The following is a 25,306-nucleotide window of genomic DNA, read 5'->3' as shown; positions in this document are numbered from 1 at the left end:
AGGGCAAAAACTCAAATCACCTCTGTCTTGTACCAACATGTCATAGTCATATCAAGTTATTTATTAGTCTGTTGTACACTTTGAGTTTTAAAATATGCTGTGAATATTAAAAACCCATTATGTCCAACTAGTGCAGAAATAATGTTAAAGGTAATAATATGATTGCCCTGTGCATGAAAGCCAATTTTAAGTTTATTTAGAAGTATATATGCATTTGTTATTATTGTTATGTCATGATGAGTGAACAAATTGGACTTTTAAAAAAGTTATTCTTAACAGAGGATTTTTTTAAACCTACAAAATTTGATAGGAGGATATAGAGTTCTCTATAGTGTTTTTGTTGTTTAGTCGCTAAGTTGTGTCCAAAAATGCATTTGTGAACTCAACCTTAAGCTTGAAATAGGAGAACAGCCAAGTCTACAATACATTATAGCAGGCATGCAGTTATATTGTATTAAGTCTCTGAATCTTAATTTCAGTGTTTCACTTTTCCAAAGATTGGAGGTGGAAGAAAGAGTTCTTATAAAATAATAATCACACAGCAACATAGTACTGATTTTTAGTGAATCTGAAGTTGAATCTATATCACTTTTCTCTGTGCTCACCTCATTCTGCATTTTTTAAAAATAGAATTTGTAGCTGTCCTTTCTATATTCCTTGAGGGTATTTGTCATTTGAAGCTTGTCTTTTTAAATCTCATAATGTATAGAATAATTCTATGATAAAGGAATTTGAGATATTTTGCATTTATTATTTTAATTAAGTTAGATTTAGTGTGTCAAAACTAATCTTGTCTTTTATTCTTGAAAGGTACACCATTATTTGATGGTTCATCTCGTTTCATTGATCCACAAACTATACAGTCTCTCCAGCAGTGCCATTTACTCCTTAGTAATCTTAGTACAGTCTTAAGCTGTTTTGCAACTGAGGCCCAGGACATCACTGAGAGAGGTGTGCTCCTTGTTTTATGTAAATGAATGTTTTATTGACTTTTGCTTCTTGACTTTGGGACAGAATACATTTCCTATGCATTAGATGGATTATTGGGCAAAGAGGCCGTTATTTCTCAAATGCTAGATTTTTTCAGATGAAAAGCTACGAATGTTATTAGATGAACCATGAGTCCATTATTAAATAAGGTTGGAAAATTGGGGATTTAAGGATTGTTAAGACAGTGTATTAGTGGTAAAACTTCAGATTTTTAAATTATATTTAAGTTTTTATGCATAGAGTTGGTCTTCATCATTTTTCTCCTCTGGTTTTCCATTGAAACAAAATAGCCAGTTTCATATAAAGGCCTGGTTTGAACAACAGGTATTAATGATACTGTACTAGTTTGTTTTAATGTATAAATCTGATTATTGAAATTAGCTAAATGGGAGTATAGCTAATATGGAAGCATATTTACCTAAAATGTCCATTTTAGTCAGTGAGTTAGTTTAGCATTTTGGAGATTATTTGTTTAAGCTAAATTTGTTTAAAAATACATGCATATTGTTTAAAATCACCAAGTAGTTACTGTTTTTGAAAACTATAGAGTGCCTTGATTTTTCATTTGTGGTTGATAAATTGAAAACTAAAGAACTGATTTCAACTCTTTACAGGTCTTACGGATTTAAGCAATAAGTATATGGTTACCCAGCTCATCTGTCAATATGCACAAGTGGTTCTTTGGTTCTCTCATTCTGGGCTTTTGCCAGAGGGCTTAGGTAAAATATTTCCTTAATCTGTAAATGTTAATAGAAACATTCTTAAATCTTTATAATTTTGTTGTTCTATTGTTGGGGTTTCCTTTCTTCTACCACCTCTCTTGTGTTTCCTTTTATTCTTATCTTCTTTTCTTGCATTCTCTGTACCTTCAGTGCTTCACCCCATGCCTGATATACAGATGTTGCATGCATGTTTATTGGGTTAAAAAAAAGAATATTTGACAAAACATGGCTTCTGAAGACGGGTTCAGTGATATCACCAGCTGTAATTTAGATCCATAGAAGTATGAGTTTAAAATGTAATTTGTCCATCCTTTTCTCTTCAAGGTTCTTTTAATATGGTTATTAACCAATAGTTTTAGCCATCAATTACTTACCCCCTTTTATCTAATAATTCATGCTAATACCAGGAATTAGAGAATTTGACTTGTACTACATTTGTGTAGAACAAAAGCCTCCAACTTCTTGTATTTCCAGGATTCACAGACTTAGAAGTGTTTTGGCCACTGTGCATACTTATTGTTGATCTTATTCTTTCATAATTCTCTTAGATTTTTACTTGAATAGATAGTGAATTTGCTTACTTTTAAATTATCATTTGTACCTAAGGGAGTAAAATAATTCTCTAGAATAGTTTTTCCAGGGTTTTTAGCCAGCATCCTGTTGTTACAAGACTTTCTTGAGACACTCAGTTTTCCTATTTATGCATCTGTTAATAAAGGGATGTGCAGTGTTCTTTTATTTAAGAAGCCTGCAATTTAAAGAACATGATAAAATTGTAGTAAAATATCAATTGTATAACCTTAAGTTTATGGGGAATGTTTTGGAAATATTACTGGCTTTTCTTCCAACTCTTATAAAACATCTAGATGATGCTGTGCAGTTGTCAAGGTTATGCTACAACTACCCTGTAATTCAGAATTACTACACCAGTCGTCGACAGAAGTGTGAGCGTTCATCAAGGTATAGTACATCCAGAACCTTCAAAAACCATTTTAGAAGTTACTTGTATAAGGAATCAAAGCTTTCTCAGAATAGAATTCATTATGTTATGAAAAAAAGATTAAAAGGGTGAAATTCCCAGTAAAGTATATGAATTTGTCACCAGCATTACTATTTTAGTTGTAGTGTTTGCCTTGACCTACTGTTTACATCTTTATTTTAGAATTTGAATATAGCTATTATTTCCTAAATCTGTTTACCACATGATTGATTTATTGGAGAAGATTCTATAATTTAAGTATGTATTTTTCCTGAGATTTCTTATTCAGAAGAAGACTTGAAGCAACTGTTACTAAAGCTGGAAATATATCATGTTATTTTACCTTCTTTCCATTAACATTTGCATTTCAGCACTTCATCCATTTTTTTCTTTATTGCCTTTATCTCTCTTTTCTTTAAATATAAACTCCCCCTTCTCCTTAAATACATATGTAGTTGGATCCTTTGAAATAAAGATATAAAAGTAATAAAAGAAAAAAAGTAATGTTTCACAGCCTTGACTCTACCTTGGAATTATAAGTAGCCTTCTTCCTTAAGTTGGAATGACGGAATTGTAGAGTGGATTATAACGTTTAGAGCAATGATTCACAAACCTTGATTCCAGGTTTGTTGTTAGAATCACTTGGAAATGTGTACAAAGTTGTGCATAGTTAGAGAATCCAGAATCTAATCTAGGATTAGATTAGAATAACTAGTAGAATAACTAATCCAGGATAGTGAGCATAGACCTGGGAAATATATAAGGTTTATTTAAAATTTCTAGATCTATTATTTCCTAAGTGTATGTCCTTGAGCAGGTTGGATAAATTTTCTAATCCTATTTGGCACAAATATAAAGTCAATATAAAGTAAATATAAAGATGAAATAAAACGTATGCAAGGCACTTCTTTCAATGCCTTACTCAAGAAAATTTCATCCAATAAGTAGTAACTGCTACTGTTGTTATTAATATTAGATGAGGAAACAGACAAGGTCGGTATCTGCTTATCACCTTTATGTGCTCAATAATATATATTAGGAGGGAATTAACGAGGTTTAAAAACTAGTCCAGGTGATGAAACTGAAAGGAAAACTTTTTGACTTTGAACTGCAGTATTACTTTCTCAATACTGAGATGTCATGCTCTTGGGTAATTTGCTCAAGATGGTAAAAAGTAAACAGCATTTTGCTGACTGGACCACTTTCTCCCCTGGAACCTGACCTTCACTAACTGACTTGGCTGATAAACAAACTTGAGGCTTCTTCAGGGTTTATCTGACTAACTTTACTTGATGTCCAGGTTTCTCATGATGGGATCCTGTCCTCAAATTTCTTCTGCCTTTGATAGTTGAGATTGTTACTTTTAAGAGTTTTGTGCTGATTGTTGTGATAATAATAATTAGCACTAATGCTCAATATCCTTAATGTTGCCCTTATTGCAGAGGGAAGTGGAACACTGATTGCTTGATGATTGATGGAATGATTTCTCAGTTAGGAGATCGAGTAGAGAAGTTGTGGAAAAGGGATGAAGGAGGCACAGGAAAATATCCTCCTGCTAGTCTACATGTAGGTTTGCAATAACATGATATCATTTAGTCTCAAAAATTGGGCCGGGAGAGGGAGGAATGCCTAATTGGATTTTTCATACCTGGCATGGGCTTGGGAAAAACAAGGAGCATAAATGAATATGTAAAATGTACTAAATTTTTTTTTGATAGGCGTTACTTGACATATACCTACTAGACAACATTACTGAAGCGAGCAAGCATTCTGTTGTATCCTTTAAAATTTTATCAAGTAATTCACATATTACCAAAATCATACAATGTCAAAGTAGTAGGACCCTTACGCATCTAATCCAATCTCAATTTCACATTTGAATTTGTTTTAAAGGAAAGATTCTTAATCCAGGACCTGTTGATTGGATTCAGATGGTCTGTTGTTAACCTTGAAACTATGCAAAATTTTTATGTTTATTTTTCTAGAGATACAGTTCTTGGCTTTCATCAGACTCAAATGTGTCTAAGACATTGCTGAAGTTAAAGACAGCTCTAGAACACTGCTAGCAAGTGGTCATTCTCTATGAGATTTTATGACCTGGATGGGAATGCATTATAAGTTAGCTTAAATTACCTAGGCCTTGTGGTCTCTTAAATAAGATTTTTGTACTAATGTCTATTTCTTAGTCAAAATGCATAGTTTTATTCATAATTTATAAAATAAATAATGTGTTTGCTTAAACTGCCAGGGTTTGCTGGATAACTGGAATTTCATCTATGGCTTTGTTTCTTAAATTTGTTAATCTGCTAACTTCATGAAGAAAGTATGCTTTGGTTCATCTCCTTTGTGGTGCCTGTATGCTAAGTCGCTTCAGTCGTGTGCAACCCACCAGGCTCCTTTGTCCGTGGGGATTCTCTAGGCAAGAATACTGGAGTGGGTTGCCATTTCCTCCTCCAGGGGACAAAGTACCTTTGTGGTGGTACTTAATACAGAATGAATGAAGTTGGTTGTGGGGTTGGCTGTACCCCCGTTTAATAAAACTGTCTTAAGCCTTTTTTCTGATATCTTCTATTGTTACCTATTGCAGATATATATGTAGGAGTTTTTCTTTTTGTTTATTGTCCTTAATCCTCTTTTTTTTTTTAAGACTATTTATTTGCTACTTGATATTATGTATTCCTTTCCAAACAAAACGGATACTTCCATTGAATCATTTCCAACTGCCTTTGCCATTTCTTGGGGCCAGGTTAAACTTATTCAAGGGTTTTGGCTGATAGATCATAATGACTATGAGGTAAGTCTGTATAGTTCATTTAGAATGGTAAGCTTTTGTAAACTATAGAATTTTAAGACCAATACATTTAATATTAAAGATATGACACAGTCTACTTCCAGAGGTATTTTAAGCATTCAGTTTAATCAGTACTTTCACCAAACACCATTTCAGGCAATAAGAATATACAAAGATAAAATAGTTTAGAACCCCAAGTGCCTTATTGTCTAAAGAAGGAAACATACAAACAATTACCAGTAGTGCAAGTATAGTGATTTTTATGTTACAGATATATTTGGTGTGTTGGGTGAACCAGAGAAGCCAGAATTTAACATTGATGTATGAAATTGGTGATGGAAAGATTTTATATACATACTTGGCAAGATCTCAAAAGTATGAGGCTTTTGATAAGGCTTTTATTTAAAATAAAATATACAATAAAGTAGATATTTTCAAATATATTTAAACTGGTTTTATTTTCATTTGCGTAGGTTCAGTATATTGCCTTTTTTTTTTCTTCAAAGTGCAAAGCATTATATTTAGTTTACCAATTTTCATGTCATTTTTGCAGAGTGGTTTGGATCTTCTGTTTCACCCGGCTACTGCAAAACCTGTGTCATGGCAACATTCGAAGATTATTGAAGCCTTCATGAGTCAGGGTGAGCACAGACAAGCCCTCAGATATATTCAGACAATGAAGCCAACAGTGTCCAGTGGTAGAGATGTTATTCTTCACCTCACTGTTTTGCTTTTTAATAGGTAAGTACTTATTTTGAAAGCACAATCGAACTCTTGGCCATGTATTAATAAAATGAAACTGATGAAATAGAGCAATATATATTTTGATTTGGTTGCATTACACAGTATTCTTATGTTCTTCATCTTTCATCATTGAGAATGTAAAGCACCTTTTACCTGGAATAAGATGAATAAAAGAAGTTAATGAGTAAAAGGGGAGATCAGACTGAGGTTTAAAAATTATGTTGGTTTCTACCTGGCAGTATTGACAGTTTTCTACATGGACAGTTGAGGTTTGATTATGTTGAGAAGCATCCAGAAATAGAGAAAGAATGAAGTTTATGCTAAGTTGATAAATTATATTCTTTGACGGTATATTCCAGTGATTGTACTATGATATTTTTGTTAGTCTTGGTTGCTTGGGTGTTGCAGTTCTTTAATTTTGTTGTTGCATTATAGCAATACACAGTTACTATATTTGTCATGTATATACTAACTGACAATTAAATGGCATGATTGGAAATACAGTGGTCTGGTTATTGGGTTTTCTTAATACCTAGGTAGTTGGGAAACTTGTTTAGGACTGGAATTTCTTAGATTGTAACTGTTTTTATTTAATTCATACTGGTTTTTTGTTGAATCTTATTGGTTGAGTCATTTTATATTTTCTTTATAAATTTAAAAATTGGCCACTTTACTCACCCCAAATTGTCATTTATGAACCATACAGCTCTGAGGAGAAAGGATTGAATCTTTACATTTCAGACAGATCTGCAATTTAATAATAGACTGGTTAGACATTGAAACTTACAGTGTCCTCAAAAGTAATGAACTGATAAAGTACTTGTTGAAATAATTATGGTTAGCAAAAGTATTTGGCTCAGCTGAATAAATCAAGAATGAATATAAGAACAAAAAGTTAAAGAAGCTAAAGAACATAAATGTTTAATAAATGGGTTAAAGAGTTCTAGTACTTGATAATGTTTACAATAATGCAGACTTTATATAATGTATTTTCAAAACTGTATTTCTCAAGTACAGTAAAGCCTTGGTTATCTAGTCTCTAGAAAAATAGCATCATTAAGTGTCGTTTACAGTAAGTGCAGAAGTTAAAGGACCACTCAGAATGCCATTTGTGAGATAGCATGTTTTCAAATTCAATAAATATTTAAAATAATTACTGAGGAACTGTTCGGTTTTCTAGCTGTTGTGTGAATTTATATTAATAATGATATTGTTTATTAATTAATCTACATTTTAAAATGACAGTATTGGACTAGTTACTGGCTGTAACATTTGACAGTCTTTGGACTCAGATAGATCTGAATTTATACCTGAACTCTGCTACATTCTGAAATATGATCAGAAGCAGTTAAATTATCCTTTCTGAGCCCAGGTTTCCTCCTGGGTTAATAATGACCGCTTTGCAACATTTTGAGGTTTAGTTAAATGGCATAAGCACTGTTACAGTTGGAAGTAGTAAATCATTAGTAAATGGTAAGTGAAAGTGAAAGTTGCTCAGTTGTGTCTGACTCTTTGCGACCCCATGGACTGTAGCCTGGCAGGCTCCTCTGTTCGTGGAATTCTCCAGGCAAGAATACTGGAGTGGGTAGCCGTTCCTTTCTCCAGGGGATCTTCCCAGCCCAGGGATCGAACCTAGGTCTCCTGCATTGCAGGCGGATTCTTTATGGTCTGAGCCAACAGGGAAGCCGAGTAAAGGGTGACATATTGAACCTTCTTGAGTTAACCATCATTGCATCATTTATTTAACTTTCCAGCCTAACTCCTACCTGTATCCTCTACCACCTCTTGTTTATTAAGATCGTCTTTCTCTTTCTATGAAACGTTTATGCAGGTAGCTTTTCAGTTATATGAGCTTCCTTTATGGACATACCATCACAGTTATGGCAAATAGGTTTACCTAAAAGTAATCATGATGCACAGTACACAATAGCCTCAAAGTAACAGTTTTAGATTTTCAGCTCTTAACATTACGTATTCGGTCTTAGTAAAATAGAAGTACAATAGAGCTGGAAAACCTTAAGTATTTTAAATTTTCATTATGATTTTTTTCTTTCCCTATTAATTATTTAGAAGCTTTAATGTACAAATACGGGTTTAAAAAATTCTTTTCTCTCTTAATTGCATTGTGACTGCATAACGTGGTCTACACATGGACATCACCAGATGGCCAACGCCGAAATCAGACTGATTATATTCTTTGCAGCCAAAGATAGAGAAGCTCTATACAGTCAGCAAAAACAACACCGGGAGCTGACTGTGGCTCAGATCATGAACTCCTTATTGCCAAATTCAGACTTAAATTGAAAAAAGGGGGGAAAACCACTAAAGCATTCAGGTATGACCTAAATCAAATCCCTTATGATTACACAGGGGAAGTGAGAAATAGATTTAAGGGACTAGATCTGATAGACAGAGTGCCTGATGAACAATAGACCGAGGTTTGTGACATTGTACAGGATACAGGGAGCAAGACCATCGCCAAGGAAAAGAAATGCAAAAAAGCAAAATGGGTGTCTGAGGAGGCCTTACAAATAGCTGGGAAAAGAACAGAAGCGAAAAGCAAAGGAGAAAAGGAAAGATACTCCCATTTGAATGCAGAGTTCCAAAGAATAGCAAGGAGAGATAAGAAAGCCTTTCTCAGTGATCAGTGCAAAGAAATAGAGGAAAACAATAGAATGGGAAACACTAGAGATCTCTTCAAGAAAATCAGAGATACCAAGGGAACATTTCATGCAAAGATGGGCTCAATAGGACAAAAAATGGTATGGGCCTAACAGAAGCAGAAGATATTAAGAAGAGGTGGCAAGAATACACAGAAGAACTGGACAAAAAAGATCTTCACGACCCAGATAATCATGATGGTATGATCACTCACCTAGAGCCAGGCATCCTGGAATGTGAAGGCAAGTGGGCCTTAAGAAGCATCACTACGAGCAAAGCTAGTGGAGGTGATGGAATTCCAGTTGAGCTATTTTAAATCCTGAAAGATGATGCTGTGAAAGTGCTGCACTCAATATGTCAGCAAATTTGGAAAACTCAACAGTGGCCACGGGACTGGAAAAGGTCAGTTTTCATGGCAGTGCCAAAGAATGCTCAAACTACTGCACAATTGCACTCATCTCACACGCTAGCAAAGTAATGCTCAAAATTCTCCAGGCCAGGCTTTAGCAGTACGTGAACCGTGAACTTCCAGATGTTCAAGCTGGCTTTAGAAAAGGCAGAGGACCCAGAGATCAAATTGCCAACATCCACTGGATCATCGAAAAAGCAAGAGTTTCAGAAAAACATCTATTCTTTATTGACTATGCCAAAGCCTTGACTGTGTGGATCACAATAAACTGTGGAAAACTCTGAAAGAGATGGGAATACCAGACCACCTGACCTGTCTCTTGAGAAATCTGAATGTAGGTCAGGAAGCAACAGTTAAAAGTGGGTATGAAACAACAGACTGGTTGCAAATAGGAAAAGGAGTACGTCAAGGCTGTATATTGTCACCCTGCTTATTTAACTTATATGCAGAGTACATCATGAGAAATGCTGGGCTGGATGAAGCACAAGCTGGAAACAAGATTGCCAGGAGAAATACCAATAACCTCAGATATGCAGATGACACCACCCTTATGGCAGAAAACGAAGAAGAACTAAAGAGTCTCTTGATGAAAGTGAAAGAGAAGAGTGAAAAAGTTGGCTTAAAGCTCAACATTCAGAAAACTAAGATCATGGCATCTGGTCCCATCACTTCATGGGAAATAGATGGGGAAACAGTGACAGACTTTATTATCTTGGGCTCCAAAACCACTGCTGATGGTGACTTCAGCCATGAAATAAAAAGATGCTTACTCCTTGGAAGGAAAGTTATGACCAACCTAAACAGCATATTAAAAAGCAGAGACATTACTTTGCCAACAAAGGTCCATCTAGTCAAAGCTATGGTTTTTTCCAGTAGTCGTGTGAATGTGAGTGTTGGCTTGTAAAGAAATCTGAGCACCGAAGAATTGATGCTTTTGAACTATGGTATTGGAGAAGACTCTTGAGAGTCCCTTGGACTGCAAGGAGATCCAACCATTCAATCCTAAAAGGAAATCAGTCCTGAATATTCATTGGATGGACTGATGCTGAAACTGAAACTCCAATACTTTGGCCACCTGATGCAAAGAACTGACTCATTGGAAAAGACCCTGATGCTGGAAAAGATTGAAGGCAGGAGGAGAAGGGGATGACAGAGGACCAGATGGTTAGATAGCATTACTGACTTGATGGACATGAGTTTGAGCAAGCTCTGGGAGTTGGTGATGGACAGGGAAGCCTGGCGTGCTGCTGTCCATGGGGTCGCAAAGAGTCGGACGTGACTGAGTGAACTCAACTGACTGAGGGAAGGTTTGCTGGACTTCTCGGTGGTCTAGTGGTTAAGACTCCTCACTTCCATGACAGGGAATGAGCTTCGATCCCTCCTTGGGAAACTAAGATCCTGCATTCCTTGCAGCACAACCGAAAAATAAACTAAAAAAAAAAAAAAAAGAATTAAAAAAATTTGCATGTTGCCTGCTCTTATAAGTATGTGTCTGTTCCTTGTAATACTGCTAACGTTTTGTATTTTAAATACAGTATTTGGTACATAAGAGTTTAAAATTGTTATTTTTTAATGACTTTAACCTCTTATTGTAGAGTAACCTTCATCATGAGTAATTGTTAATATAGCTACAACAACTTTCTGTTATTTATGATTCATCTTTTCCTAACATTTTAACTTTTACACTGATCACTGGAAATCAGTAGTTGCTTGTTTACCTTTCTGAACTTTTTTTTCATTGTGATCTCCATGATCCATTTCAAAAGACTGTTTATATTTGATCTATCATTTTTAGAGCCTGTCACAGGAGTGTTTCTAAGGCTGTCTTCTTGCTGTGTTGCCAGGAACCCCCATACATTTCTTAACTTTACTGTTAGCATGCTAGTTTTAGCCTTTCATCAACTGAAGTGATTGTCTTACTGCTTTTATTGGCATCATGCCTTTCTGCCATGGGGAGCAGGAGAGTAGTGGGCATATGAGAGTTACTTATTTTAAAATTTATGTTTAAGTGTTGGTCCAAAATGGAGCATCAATTTCTTGAAGTTGGAGGTAACTATGCCTTCTCCTGCTGTGGGAGAAACAGAAAAATATATTATCATTTGTCTTTTGCTTTCAGGTATGCTTACTGTTATTAGGTTAGTTTTTGATAAGTCATAAATAAATTAATCTTACTCTTAACTAGTGTATCTGCTCACTAGGAGTGGATATCATAATTTAAAGTGGAAAACTTGAAACATATCCAGGGACTTCTCTGATGGTCCAGTGGTTAAAAAATCTGCCTTGTAGTGCAGGGGACATGGGTTTCATCCTTGGTAGGGGAGTATAGATCCCACATGCATGAGAGCAACTACCCCCTTGGGCAGAAACTAGAGAGTCTGTGAGCTGCGAAGATCTCGCATGACACAGTGAAGATCCTGTGTGCTGTAGCTAAGACCTGATGCAGCCAAATAAGTGTATATATATGTGTGTGTATTTTATATATATATGTATATATATACACACACATATATAGCATGTATATAACATTTTATATATATGCGACCCCATGGACTGTAGCCTGTCAGGCTCCTCTCTCCACAGAATTCTCCAGGCCAGAATACTGGAGTGGGTGTCTATTCCCTTCTCCAGGTGATCTTCCCAATCCAGGGATTGAACCCAGGTCTCCTGCATTCTAGGCGGATTCTTTACCATCTGAGTCACCAGGGAAGCATATCTGTATATAAGCTGAGAGAAGAAGGGCAAGAATATGGTTCTTTTTGTTTTTTGAATAGTAAGATATTTACATGCTTTTTTCTAAAATTACAAAAGGATACACAGTAAATTCCCAGCCTCCTAAGCTTCCTCGCAGTACCCAGTGTTAATAATCTCTAGTGTATCTTTCCTAAGACATTCTGGGACATACTGAGCAAATGCACATGTATGTCATTGCCACCCCTCCCCCCTTTTAAAAAATACATACTGTCATCCATCTGCAGTGTATTTTTAAAAGTAATTTAGTTTAGAATTCATTTTCTGATAGTACATAAAGAGCTTCCTTATTTTAATCATTGCATGATAGTTCATTATGTGGATGTACCAGTATTTGTTTAACTGCCTTCCCTTAGTGAACATTTGGGTGGTTTTAATCTTATGCCATTTCAAATACTGCTATGTATGAGTAACCACCCATTTTACACAAGTGCAAATTTATTTTGTAAAATCCTGGGAGTAGAAGTACTGGGTAAAAAGTGTAAGCGTTAGTCACTCAGTCGTGTCCGACTCTTTGTGACCCCATGGACTGTAAGCCCACCAGGCTCCTCCGTCCAGGGAATTCTCCAGGCAAGAATACTGGAGTGGGTTGCCATTTCCTTCTCCAACTGGGTGAAAGGATATTTGCAATTTTTATTTTGATAATGGCATATTGCCTTCCATGTATGTCTCACTTTGTGTTATACCCTTTAGTTAGACATTTATCCAGTTGATTGGTGGAAATGGTAATATTAATGTGATTTCTCACTATAATAATAGACTGTATCTTTTCATGACGAGATATTTTATGAAGTTAGAATTGCCAGTGTTTTATGACTTTTTGTGTCTTCTATTTCAATATTATTTAATCCTCTCACTGTTTCTGTTACTACTTTGTGATTTTTGTTTTATCATTTAAATTTTTGATGCAGCTGAAATTTATTTTGGTTCAAGTATTTTGTAAGAAGATTCCAGAATATGCAAAAGTAGAATAGTACTATAGTACTATGAAAATTCCATATATACATCCTACATCAGATTTAACAGATACAAGATTTTATTATACCCACTTCATCTATTTCTTTATATTAAAATTAATGATTAGATATTCATTCATCTTCATTATCTATTTTTTCTTTCTGTAGAAATGGTGTGCTTATTTTTAACACTCCCAGATTTTTGATTTAGGGAAAATAACTGCCTCTATTAGATGCTCAGGTTATAACAACCACACTGTCATGCCTGTCCTAGTAGAAAAAGGAATGCGAAGCAATTTCAGATGTAGATTTTTAGGTAATACCCCTAAATGTTTTACTTATTTGCACTGTTGTTTTTATAAGTTTTGTGGAATATGTAAAATATTCTAGTCAAGCAGTAAAAATTTTAGGGTCCTGAACTGCCAACAGTGGCATTTGCTTCCCCAAGAAACTTTGTATCTACAGAAAGTCTGGGACAGTGCTGCTAAAATTTCCTCAAAATTCTTCATTATGAATACTAATTGCTGTAACTTTGTTCATGTATTCTGTGTTTTTTATGCATGTCAGTTATTTATTTACAAGTTGTTATTTCAGTTTTTGTGATTATTTCAATAAAATCTATAGTTAAAGCTTTTGGTAGGAGGTGCTATGTCTGGTCTTAGTTGTGGCATGTGGGATCTGCTTCCCTGACCAGAAATGGAACCTGGGCCTCCTGCACAGGAAATGCAGAGTCTTAGCCACCAGACTATTAAAATTACCTATTCATTTAAAATTAGGAATGATGACCTTTTTTTAGAAAATTATTCCTGTCTACTTGCCACTTTTTATTCTACTCCTGCTTTTGCCTTGACATTTATCAGCCCTTCCAAAAATTCTACATGTGAGACTAATCATTGTTAATCTTAGTGTGTATCTTTCAAGACATTTTGTTATTTATATCAGTATATAAAGATTTATAGGCTTTGTTTATTGGTTAGTTGTTTTTTTTTTATAAATTTATTTATTTTAGTTGGGGGCCAATTACTTTACAATATTGTAATAGTTTTTGCCATACATTGACATGAATCAGCCATGGGTTCACATGTGTTCCCCCTCCTGGACCCCCCACCCACATCCCTCCCCATCCCATTCCTCTGGGTCATCCCACTGCCCCGACCCTGAGCATTTGTCTCATGCATCGAACATGGAATGGTGTTCTGTTTCACATATGATAATATACATGTTTCAATGCTATTCTCTCAGAACGTCCCACCCTCACCTTCTCCCTCAGAGTCCATAAGACTGTTCTATGCATCTGTGTGTCTTATTCTGTCTTGCATATAGGGTTATTGTTACCATCTTTCAAATTCCATATATATGCGTTAGTATACTGTATTGGTGTTTTTCTTTCTGGCTTACTTCACTCTGTATAATGGGCTCCAGTTTCATCCATCTCAGTAGAACCAATTCAAATGTATTTTTTTTTAATGGCTGAGTAATATTCCATTGTGTATATGTACCACAGCTTCCTTATCCATTCGTCTGCTGATGGACATCTAGGTTGCTTCCATGTCCTGGCTATTGTAAACAGTGCTGCGATGAACATTGGGGTACACGCGTATCTTTCAATTCTGGTTTCCTCGGTGTGTATGCCCAGCAGTGGGATTGCTGGGTCATATGGCAGTTCTATTCCCAGTTTTTTTAGGAATCTCCACACTCTTCTCCATAGTGGCTGTACTAGTTTGCATTCCCACCAACAGTGTAAGAGGGTTCCCTTTTCTCCACACCCTCTCCAGCATTTATTGCTTGTAGACTTTTGGATAGCAGCCATTCTGACTGGTGTGAAATGATACCTCATTGTGGTTTTGATTTGCATTTCTCTAATAATGAGTGATGTTGAGCATCTTTTCATGTGTTTGTTAGCCATCTGTATGTCTTCTTTGGAGAAATGTCTGTTTAGTTCTTTGGCCCATTTTTTGAATGGGTCGTTTATTTTTCTGGAATTCAGCTGCAGAAGTTGCTTGTATATTTTTGAGATTAATTGTTTGTCTGTTGCTTCGTTTGCTATTATTTTCTCCCATTCTGAAGGCTGTCATTTCACCTTGCTTATAGTTTCCTTTGTTGTGCAAAAGCTTTTAATTTTAATTAGATCCCATTTGTTTATTTTTGCTTTTATTTCCAATATTCTGGGAGGTGGGTCATATTGGTTAGTTTTTAGAAATTCTTACTATTCATGTTGTTTTAAGCTTATTTTTACTTATCAGTGTGTCATGAGACACATTGCTTCATTTAATGACCTATTGCCCACAGAAGGATGTTTCAGCAGCCCCACTTGGTTTCTGAAACTGTCTAATTTGACCTAAGTTCTCCAATCAGATCTTGCTGTAGATAAGCCAAAATCTTACTAAGAGGATTTACTAAGCTAAGTCCTCTACTTTCCCATAAGCACAGTATGCTGTTTCTATCTCTAGGTCTTTGCTCATTTTCTTTTCTACTCTTCTCATTCTCAGTGTCTCTTTCTTAAGAACCTCACTTTAATATTTCAGTTCTGTCTGGACCGCATTAGATTTTTGTCTTCTTGAACTCTTGGGTTCAGATGGTCCCTGACTTACGATGCTTCAACTTAGAATTTTTTCAACTTTAAAATGGTGCAAAGCAATATGCATATATGAAGTAGTAACCATACTTTGAATTTTGATCTTTTCCTAAGCTAACTATACACAGTATGATTTTCTCTAATGATGCTGGGCATTGACAGTGAGCTGCAGCTCCCATTCACCCACATGATCACAAGGGTAGACAGCTCATGCACTCAAAACCATTCTTTATCCATACAACAATTCTGTTTTTTACTTTGGGTGGAGTATTCGATAAATTACATGGAATAGTCAACATTTTATGATAAAATAAAGATTTAAAGATGCCTTATGTTCTTTACTACTTCACAGTGATTAGTATTCAATAAAATTTTAAAGTACTTTTAAATAATATGTACATAGTATCTTTTGGGGCTTCCCAGATGGCTCACTGGTAAAGAATCCACCTGCCAGTGCAGGAGACAACGGGTTTGATCCTTGGGTCGGGAAGATCCCCTGGAGGAGAAAATGGCAGCTCACTCCAGTGTTCTTGCCTGGGAAATCCCATGGACGGAGGAGCCTTGCAGGCTACAGTCCATGTTGGTTGCAAAGAGTCAGACACGACTAAGATGCACGCACAAAGTATCTTTGGGATTCTTCAGGTGGATGTCTTGTTTTGAACATTTTAAATAGCTTTTCTAAAACTAAACTTTGATAAATATTGATTTCAGGTGCATGGTGGAGGCCTGGACTTTACTGCGACAACATTCTAATAGGTTGAATATAGAGGAGCTGCTCAAGCACACATATGAAGTCTGTCAGGAGATGGGCTTAATGGAGGATTTACTGAAGCTACCATTCACAGACACTGAGCAGGTAATGATTTGTCAGTGTAAACTTATATCTGGAAATTCAGGATAAGTTAGCAGTTTACAAATCTATTTTGTTCTTTCTAGGAGTGTTTGGTGAGATTTCTACAGTCCAGTGCGAGTGTTCAGAATCATGAGTTCCTTTTAGTTCACCATTTGCAGCGTGCCAATTATATTCCTGCTTTGAAGCTGAACCAGACTCTGAAGGTTAATCTTATGGTACAGTTGAACTTGTTTTATTATGAGGGGACAAGAGAATTGGGAAAACAGATGACTGCATTATATAAGAGCTTGTAGTTGGTAATCACTGAGCTTTGTATAATCTTGAGTTTAGAAAATCCTTACTTTCTGTAGCAGAATTGACAAACAGGGTGTTTGTTGTTACTTATCCAATTCTTTTATATATGCCATTTCTGTTTAGGTACCTGCCCACAGTCTTGCCAGACTAACTACTCACTCAGGGAAAATAGCAATTGGTAGAGGACAACAGTAGGAAATAAGTAGTGCAAAAAGCATGGACTTTAGGGGTTGAACTAATTGTTCATTGGCTCTGTGTGCTTGGAACACACTCTGAACCTTGGTTTCCTTAATTGTAAAATGACAGTATCTTTCTTGAGGATGCGCAGAGGTGTGTGTGATGGAACATGTTGCTTAGTAAATGAAAATCATTGCTTTTATTAGTTGTGAATAATCAAGGCTGGGAAGGAGAGACTTGGAATTTATTGACGGGGAAGAATTGATGAAGCAGTTAAGTTGTGTGTATGATGTCTTTGGTTTGGAAGAATGGGTATGTAGAAAGGAGGAAGGTAATCTTGTGTATTCATAATTATATTTTAAATAGTAAATAATAAACATAGCACCTAACATTTTTGAAGACTAAATTTTTACCAGTTATGTTATGTTCTATAGAATGATCGTGATCCTCGTTTGCGAGAGAGATCAATGACTCGAAATTCTATAATAGACCAATATGGGAAAATTCTTCCTCGAGTCCAGCGAAAATTAGCCGTTGAGCGTGCAAAGCCTTACCGTCTGTCAGCATCATCAGTTTTTCGAGAAGGTAAGATTTTGTTGAAAAATGTCCTAAAATATTGCGCTAGAAAAGACATTGAATGATTATCTTCTGAAACCTTTGTTATCTTCTGTTTAGCTCAATTTTGCTTTGATTCATCACAGTGATGCTTTGTGGTTTTTTGTTTGTTTGATTTTTTACTGGTGGTTCTATCCCAAGAAATCGAAAGCTTCCTTGGAACTTTCAAACTTTCTAGTGTATTTAGTACAGAGTGACAGAATTCTTTTGATTTCATTTGAAGACTGCTAACTTTTAGAAAACGTGTAGCATAATTATTTCACCATCTCCTAAAAGCCAAAACTGGTAAATTTCTGCACAGATATTGCTAAACCAAATATAATTTTAACTACTCATGTTTTGTTTTCTCCACTTTGCCATATTAGTCTACTTTAAAATCCTGGTGTTAGAGGTGAAATTAAATACTACCTTTTTTTGTTTCACAGTTTCTAGACCAAAACCATTATCAGCAGTTCCAAAGCAGGCTGTAACCGGGACTGTGTTAACAAGATCTACTTTCATCAATAATGTGTTATCTAAAATTGGAGAGGTCTGGGCAAGTAATGAACCTGAAAATAGCATCTCTGTCTACAATAGGTATGTTTTTCTTACACCTTTTACAATCATGCTACTTGTTAATCTTCCCAGGGTTATCAGCTGCTTTCATAAACAGTCCAGCCTTAGAGCTTATTAGTGTATGTAGGAAAAATGTTTTGTGTCATCTACTTTTCTTGCAAGAACATTCTTTGTTCTTAAATTTGAAACCAGTTATGTTCATTGTTATTTGTAAATAAGCAGAAATATACATGGTAAAAAAAAGAAAGCCCCCCTCCCATCCAACCTCACCTTCTTACAGTGTTTGTGTAGATAATTTAGTCTTCTTTGTGATACATAATCAAAAGTTAAATTTTTATTTTCTCTGTAGTCCTCAAGTAGAGGAACCATCTCCTGTAGTATATTCTCTCCCAGATCCAGAGCTGCCTGAGGCATTTGTTGGAACACCAATTACAAAGGCATCACAAAGAATTTCTAGGTAAGAATTTATTTAACCACTTTTAAAAGACAGTGTTAGACAAGAGTTACACTGATAAGATATTTGTCTTAATGTGACTTACTTCACTTAGTAATGGTATTCTCTAGGTTCATCCATGTTGCTTATAAATGGCAATATTTCATTCCTTTTTTTGACTAATTCCATTTATATATATATATATATAATATAAATATATTATATATATATGTCCATTATATATTTTTTAAGGAAGCTCCATTCTGTTTTCCATGGTGACTATACCAATTTACATTCCCACCAGCAGTGTAAGAGGTTCCCTGTTCTCCATACCCTCTTTAGCTTTTATTATTTGAAGACTTCTTGATGATAGTCAGTCTGACCAGTGTGAGATGATACTTAATAATTACACTATAATTTTAAAATTACCTTTAAAGTTTTCATAAATACTGTTAAAAATAATTTGGGCAGTTTTATAGTAATTTTAAGGAATTTTACATCAGCTAATAATCTACTTAAAATTTTTGCTTAATGATTTTAGACTGCTTAAAGAAAACTTTGTTTTATTAAAATCATAAGCAAAATAAATTATTAATTTGTTTTCTTTAATCTCTCTGATTCAGACTGGTGAATGAAGGTTATTTTTTATAAATCCCAGCTAAACTTGGTTGGTGTCTTAAAACTTGCTTCTGTTTAACTGAGCCTACTAAAATGTCTTAAGTGGCTTCAGTACAATAATGCTTTTATTTCTTAAACCTATGGTTATTAGAAAAGTAAATAGTTAAATTGAAATTTTGCATCCAAGATGGAACTGGGATTGCTTATTTTATTTAAGAGCATTGGAGAGTTGAGAAGTGTTCATAATCATCAATAGCAGAGTACAAAAAGTATCTCTTAATGTAATGATTCTTTCTCTTTAATAATATGACCGTAATTGTTGAAAATTTTTGACTTACAATTTATCCATGACAAAATGACATAATTTTGTGGAAATAGTTATCTGAATTTATGATACTAAGAATAAAGTTACTCAGAATAAGTTAGTAACTTAAAAACAGTTGGGCTCAACCCATTTGTAGTATACATAATGGACATCTTTTCAAATCATGAAAGGATTTTCCTTTTTTTGGGTTAGATTTTATTAAATTGAGGTTCTTTTCCTTTATTACCATAAGGAGATGGTGAGAAGGTTGCTTCAAGTAGAAGTCATTATCACTGACATGGTTTTTTTTATCAATAGTTTTGGTATTTTTCCCGCAAGTCACTTTTTCTCAGTTCCTTTGTACTTGAATAGGTCTGCAATTCAAGAAGGGAGCGATAAGTGTTCAAGGCCTACTAATGGCCTAAGGACTATTATGAGAATCCTTTAAAGCCAGTGTTAACGCATGTGGAATAGAGCTGATTGAAGTGTGAATATTTACTTTTTATAAAAATCATTCCACTTCTTGCTTCTTATTTTTCAAATTGGGTGTGCATTAGTGTAAGTAAAATTTAATGGATTGTGGCTTAGCATGTATAATATCAATGGGCACTGAATATAGTAGGGCTAAATGCTGTTTTATGTAATTCATGTTTTGTATATGTGTATAATCTAAAATGCATTACTTACTTGGATCATGGTCCAAAAGTTGTTGAGGAAATAAAAGACCTAATGTGATATTTAACACTTTCTTCAGAAAGCAGAATCAAAAATTTTTTTCTTGGTATCTTTTTTAATTATAACTTAAACGCATCAAGTCTTGTTAGTATAAGAATTTTGCTTTTACACAGTAGGTATACCATTTGTTGCACAGACCTTGCTTTTGAGAAATAATCATTCCTAAATAGGCACCTTAAACATAAATTTCAGCCCAATGCAAGACATTTAACAAAATACCTATTTGGGATGGTTCAATAAAAAAGTGAGCAAAAGTTTACAAATACATAATTTGAATGCCAATGAAGTAGAAAAGGAAAGAAGAATCAGAAGACAATAGAGAAAGAAATGTCTAGCAACCTGATTGAATATCCTTAGTTTGGTAGAAATCTCAGAGCTGTGCTTAGTACAGAATAACAAATGCAAAGATGCTGTATTTAGAGGAAGCAAATACTTCCTGTAATTATTTCCCCACCGCATAATAAGTTGTCTTGAAGCACCTGTGATTTCTGTTGGTGTGCCATCTCTCGTAGCAAAAATCTTGAACTTAAAGGATAGAATGGCAAAGAAGCCATAGCAGCAAGAAATTATTATTTCTGGGCACCAAATGTACTTTTCTGGTTATTCTCAGCTGAATCACTTAGGCATCTTGGGGTAGTGTTTTTGTTGCTAGGAATGTAGCCATAAAATAAACTATTAGGAAATTGGGAAAGGAGTGACCATATGTTTATAAATGGTCCACGAAAGTTGTAATCTGAAAATGTCACTTTTAAGTTTATATTATTTATTTGTAAATTAGGTTTTTAAGCTGTTTGGACTATGCATACTTAATACAAGTCATCAATGAGATCATTTTGATCATTTGATATGATAAGAATGTCCAGGACACTGTAGAAAAAAAAAAATTGACTATAGTCCTGGGATTCTCTTTTGCTACTAACCTCATTAATTTGAGAAAATTAACATTTCCTTTGGTTGCTAAGTGTAGTGATCAGAACTATAAAGGTAAATAAACCAGTATTCATTATGTACATTACATGGAGGTGAAAGGAATTTCTGTGTTGATGAAAGTGAATTGCAGTGAATGGCTTGTTAGGGAAGCATTACCTTGTTTTCTTGAGTGCTTGAATCATTAACAGTTTGTCTTCATTTGAAAATAAATGCTTGGCACGTAGAAGGGCTCAGTAAATATTGGTTAAGGGAGGGAGGAGGGCTATAACTCCTTTTAGGGGGTGGGGAGCATGATCAAATTGCTATCTAGGTTTCATAATTCTCTTTTTTCACTACTGAATTAATTCTGATTTTTTGAAACTGAGGGTGGCATTACAGACAGTAATATACTTGTCTGAATTTATATTTTCATATGGTTATCATATTTACCAGTGAATATAGAAGTTTGCATAATTAAATGGGATACTAATTCTTTTTGTTTCTTCAGTATAACTCAAATAAGTTACCAGGATTTTTCTATTTATATGTACACTGTGATTACAGACTGCTGGATTTGGTTGTTCATCCTGTCCCCCAGCCTTCTCAGTGTTTGGAGTTTATTCAGCAAAGCCCCACAAGGTCTCCTTGGTCCCTGGCATCTAGTTCATTGCCAGTAAGTTCACAATTAAAAGGATCATGTCAGAATAACTCCAGGGCTTCAGAATTACATTTACTTGAAACTCCTCTTGTTGTTAAGGTAAGTATTATATTACTTATCTAGCATCCAGCATTCATAGTGAAGCTAGGAAGTTCCTTACGAATAGCAGAGAGAAATAAAACTATTTATAATTGACATCTCTGGGTAATAGGTGTTTTAAGCCTTTATTTTCCCTTTTTCTGTGAATATGTTTCCAAAATGCTTACTGTATTATAAATTAGCCTTTTTTCTTTGGAAAAAAAGCTTTCATGTTCTTGTTGTGTTTTTTTTTTTTTAATATCTGATACCATTTTGCTATTATTTCTTTTATCAAATGCTTTCTCATTCTTAGTATTTTTTTAAATTTTATTTTAAAATTCTAGCTCCTTCAGTAAAATTATTGTTACTCTTCCCTACTATCAGTAGGAAATTGCTTTTTCCTTCACCCTTTCTGATAAATTACTAGCAGAGAAACCACAGCTAAACTTGTGATGACTGATAACAGTGGACTTTGACCTTCCTGTTGGAAAGCCATTTTCACATATGTTGTCTGCAAGTTCCTTGTCCAGTATTCTGGATTGAGTCCCAGAACTTTTTATTTATTTTTTCCTTAATTGTTTCTGGATCACCAGCATTTAAAGTGAAGCCAAGGAATTCTTATTTTTTAAACTGGATGAAAGATACTTCAATAAATGCTATTCCTAAAATAGTTATTAAAAGAAATTGAAAAGGTGGTTGCTAAGATTAAGTTCCTGATATTTACTATACAGTATAGTATTTCTAACTTTTTTTTTTTCTATAGAAAAACACATTTTATATTCGCTGCAGTTAAGTTCAAATGAAATTAAATGAGGGAGTAATTTTGTACTTGCTACCAAAAAGAATCTAGGAAGAAAATCAATATAATCTTATGATGAATCTAATGGAATTTAATAATCTAATAGGATCTAGTAATTTGTTTACAAGTCCTTTAGAGGAGAGGTTAAGTGAGGAAATTGTTTCTGCTAACTAGTTCATCTGCTAATTATTTGTAATCATTGTAATAAACCATCAGAATTCTCATAAATAATTCAGTTACTATTGGATTCATGTAATGAAATTATATTTTTTTCTAAAACATTCTTAAAGTCAGTCTTACTAATTTAGATTAGCTTGCTATAATTAAACTAGGTTCTGTTCATCACATAGTATCATCTCTTTCACCTATTAAAGTGTTCTAAGCAATAGTTAAATAATTTATCTTATCTCAGCACTTTATTTTTTAAGTTGGACTTAAACCTGGGCATAATCAAGGTTTAGAATGATTATGGATGCAAATTTATGTTTTGTAGCCTTATAAATAGCTCTGAGTAGAATTTTATGTTTTCTTTCCAGTAATCTATAATAATACTTATTATTGATGTGTTTATTGGAGATGAGAATATAGTCACCATTGCCACTCATTTGGCTCTGTCTGTCCTTACATAAGTGTCTTTTACAAACACTAATGGTGAATTCCATTTGCTCTGTGTCATAGAAAGCTAAGACTTTGGCTATGTCAGTTACTTCCTCTGGATTTGCCGAATTTACTCCTCAATCCATCCTAAGGTCTGGTCTTCGAACAACACCTTTAGCATCTCCCTCTCTGTCGCCTGGAAGATCTCTTACTCCTCCTTTACGACTCAAAGAAACTAGAATTTCGTTCATGGAAGAAGGCATAACCACAAAATGGACTGCTGGAGTAAGTTTAATAATAGTTGGAACAAAAGGATTTAATAAGAATATGTTAAGCTCCTATCAATGTAAATGATATCACTATAGATTTTTATATACAGTCTTGCAGATAGTCATAAAATCAGAAAATGTTAGTTCAGAGAGAAACTTTAGGGCCTTGACTAAGCCAAACCTATCATTTACAGGTGAAGGAAATAGGGCTAGAAGCACCAAGTTAAATTGTCTATAACCACATAGTTATTTGATGGAAGAAATGGGACTGGAATTAAGATCCATGGTTTGTTTTGTTTGTTTGTTTTGTAATATCTTTGTTTTTTAACCTGTATTGTACTGCTTCTGTTAGTAAGTTCCTAGTTTGTTGTCTATTTGGGAAGGTATGTCTTTAGAGCTTCACTGTAGGTTAATAGGAACCCATTGGTAGTTATTGGGCATCTTGCCTATTCTGTATTTTAGTCTTTTGGAGTACTGACCTATTACCAATTAGAGAATCATTAACAGTCATTAACTTTTAATCATCAGTCTGAGGAGAATGGAATTAGAGTAAGTAAATTTTGATGGAGAAGAGAATTTGGAGATAAACAGAACATGGAAAAGGTGAGTATGATTGGGATAGACAAGTTAGACTTAACTGATTTTTACTAGTAAAATTATTTTTCTCCAAACTCTTTACTTAATAGACTGTAGATGACAGCAAAGCAAAAACATTTATTACTGCATCTTTACATAAATGTGGAGTTCCAGCAGAAACTGAATGGCTGAAGAACAAAGATAAGACAACATCTTTTCCCCTGGATAGCCCTGAAAAGGACCATCAAGAAATGGATGTCAGGTCACAGGATACAACTTCACAAAGTTTGGAGAAACTGGACGTGAGCGTAGAAAATAGCAATACTTCCACCAGATCAGACCAGACTACCTTAGAGTATCAGGATGCTCCATTACCAGAAGACTTTGAAGATATTTTGATAGCCTCTAAGTCAGTGAGTTCTTCCACTGAACTGATTACTAATTTAACTGAACAGACTGAGAAGAACAGTAATAAAGATACATTTGAACCAGAAGTAACTCCTCCAGAGCCAGAGAAACAAATGGGTAAGGACTCATCCCAGATATTTAAAATGGCCATTGATATCCAATTTGTAATAGAAGTTTTTTTAACATAAGAAAAGCAACAGGGTTAAATAATTACATGATCATAGCACAATAGGTTCTAGCCATAGGACACATATCTTATTCTTTCCACTTACAAACTTTCATTATAAGTATGTTTGAGGAGAGGAGAACTTCATGTGTGTTCTATTTTCATTTGGAAATGAAATTTAGAAAAGAACAGTAATGATTAAGGAAGCAATGTCAAATATCAATGTGACTTAAGGTCTTCCTATAGTTATGAGAAATAATACTACTACCTTTACAGACTAGATTAACTTACCCATCCAGCAGCCTCAACTTTATAGAAAGCTGCTCAGAAAACACGAAGTTCATTCTGCTCTCCATCCCTACCTCCATAATAATCACTAGAAAGTGAAAATAAATGTCCAAAGACCCATGAATTTATTGTCTTTATATTCATTTATCAAAAAATGTTTGAGTCCCTAATCTTGTGCAGTGGACAGGGTCCTGCTTTGTATGTGTTAGGTGTTAAGGATAAATAAAGTAGAGGATAAAGAATAAAAATGCGCTAGATGTTAAGGATAAACTAAGTAGACGTGGCACCTGCCTGCTTGTAATTTAAAGTCTAGTGAATGAGTGATAGTTGCTCAGTCATGCCTGACTCTTTGCAACCCCATGGACTGTAGCCTGCCAGCCTCCTCTGTCCATGGTATTC

General features: G+C 34.7%; 1 protein-coding gene across 6 annotated transcripts in view; it reads left to right on the top strand.

Moving 5' to 3' along the window:
* AHCTF1 (AT-hook containing transcription factor 1) overlaps positions 1-25,306 on the top strand; it is an 84,577-nt gene that overhangs the window by 40,467 nt on the left and 18,804 nt on the right. For 3 of the 6 annotated variants that reach the window (XM_081486893.1, XM_081486892.1, XM_081486894.1), the window contains exons 15-29: positions 811-951; positions 1,605-1,709; positions 2,579-2,672; positions 4,134-4,257; positions 4,410-4,466; positions 5,339-5,485; positions 6,036-6,223; positions 16,287-16,431; positions 16,512-16,631; positions 17,334-17,484; positions 17,940-18,090; positions 18,419-18,526; positions 21,633-21,825; positions 23,282-23,485; positions 24,156-24,570. In XM_081486893.1, coding sequence (XP_081343019.1) covers positions 811-951; positions 1,605-1,709; positions 2,579-2,672; positions 4,134-4,257; positions 4,410-4,466; positions 5,339-5,485; positions 6,036-6,223; positions 16,287-16,431; positions 16,512-16,631; positions 17,334-17,484; positions 17,940-18,090; positions 18,419-18,526; positions 21,633-21,825; positions 23,282-23,485; positions 24,156-24,570 — 2,343 coding nt within the window. Of the gene's footprint in view, positions 1-810; positions 952-1,604; positions 1,710-2,578; positions 2,673-4,133; positions 4,258-4,409; positions 4,467-5,338; positions 5,486-6,035; positions 6,224-16,286; positions 16,432-16,511; positions 16,644-17,333; positions 17,485-17,939; positions 18,091-18,418; positions 18,527-21,632; positions 21,826-23,281; positions 23,486-24,155; positions 24,571-25,306 lie in introns of all 6 variants that reach the window. The other 3 variants (XM_081486889.1, XM_081486888.1, XM_081486891.1) reach the window with 1 other exon arrangement.

Source organism: Giraffa tippelskirchi, chromosome 5 (assembly GCF_054371585.1).
Source record: "Giraffa tippelskirchi isolate mGirTip1 chromosome 5, T2T-mGirTip1v1.2.pri, whole genome shotgun sequence".
NCBI classification, from domain to species: Eukaryota; Metazoa; Chordata; class Mammalia; order Artiodactyla; family Giraffidae; genus Giraffa; species Giraffa tippelskirchi.
This window is presented reverse-complemented; position numbering and strand designations above follow the sequence as displayed.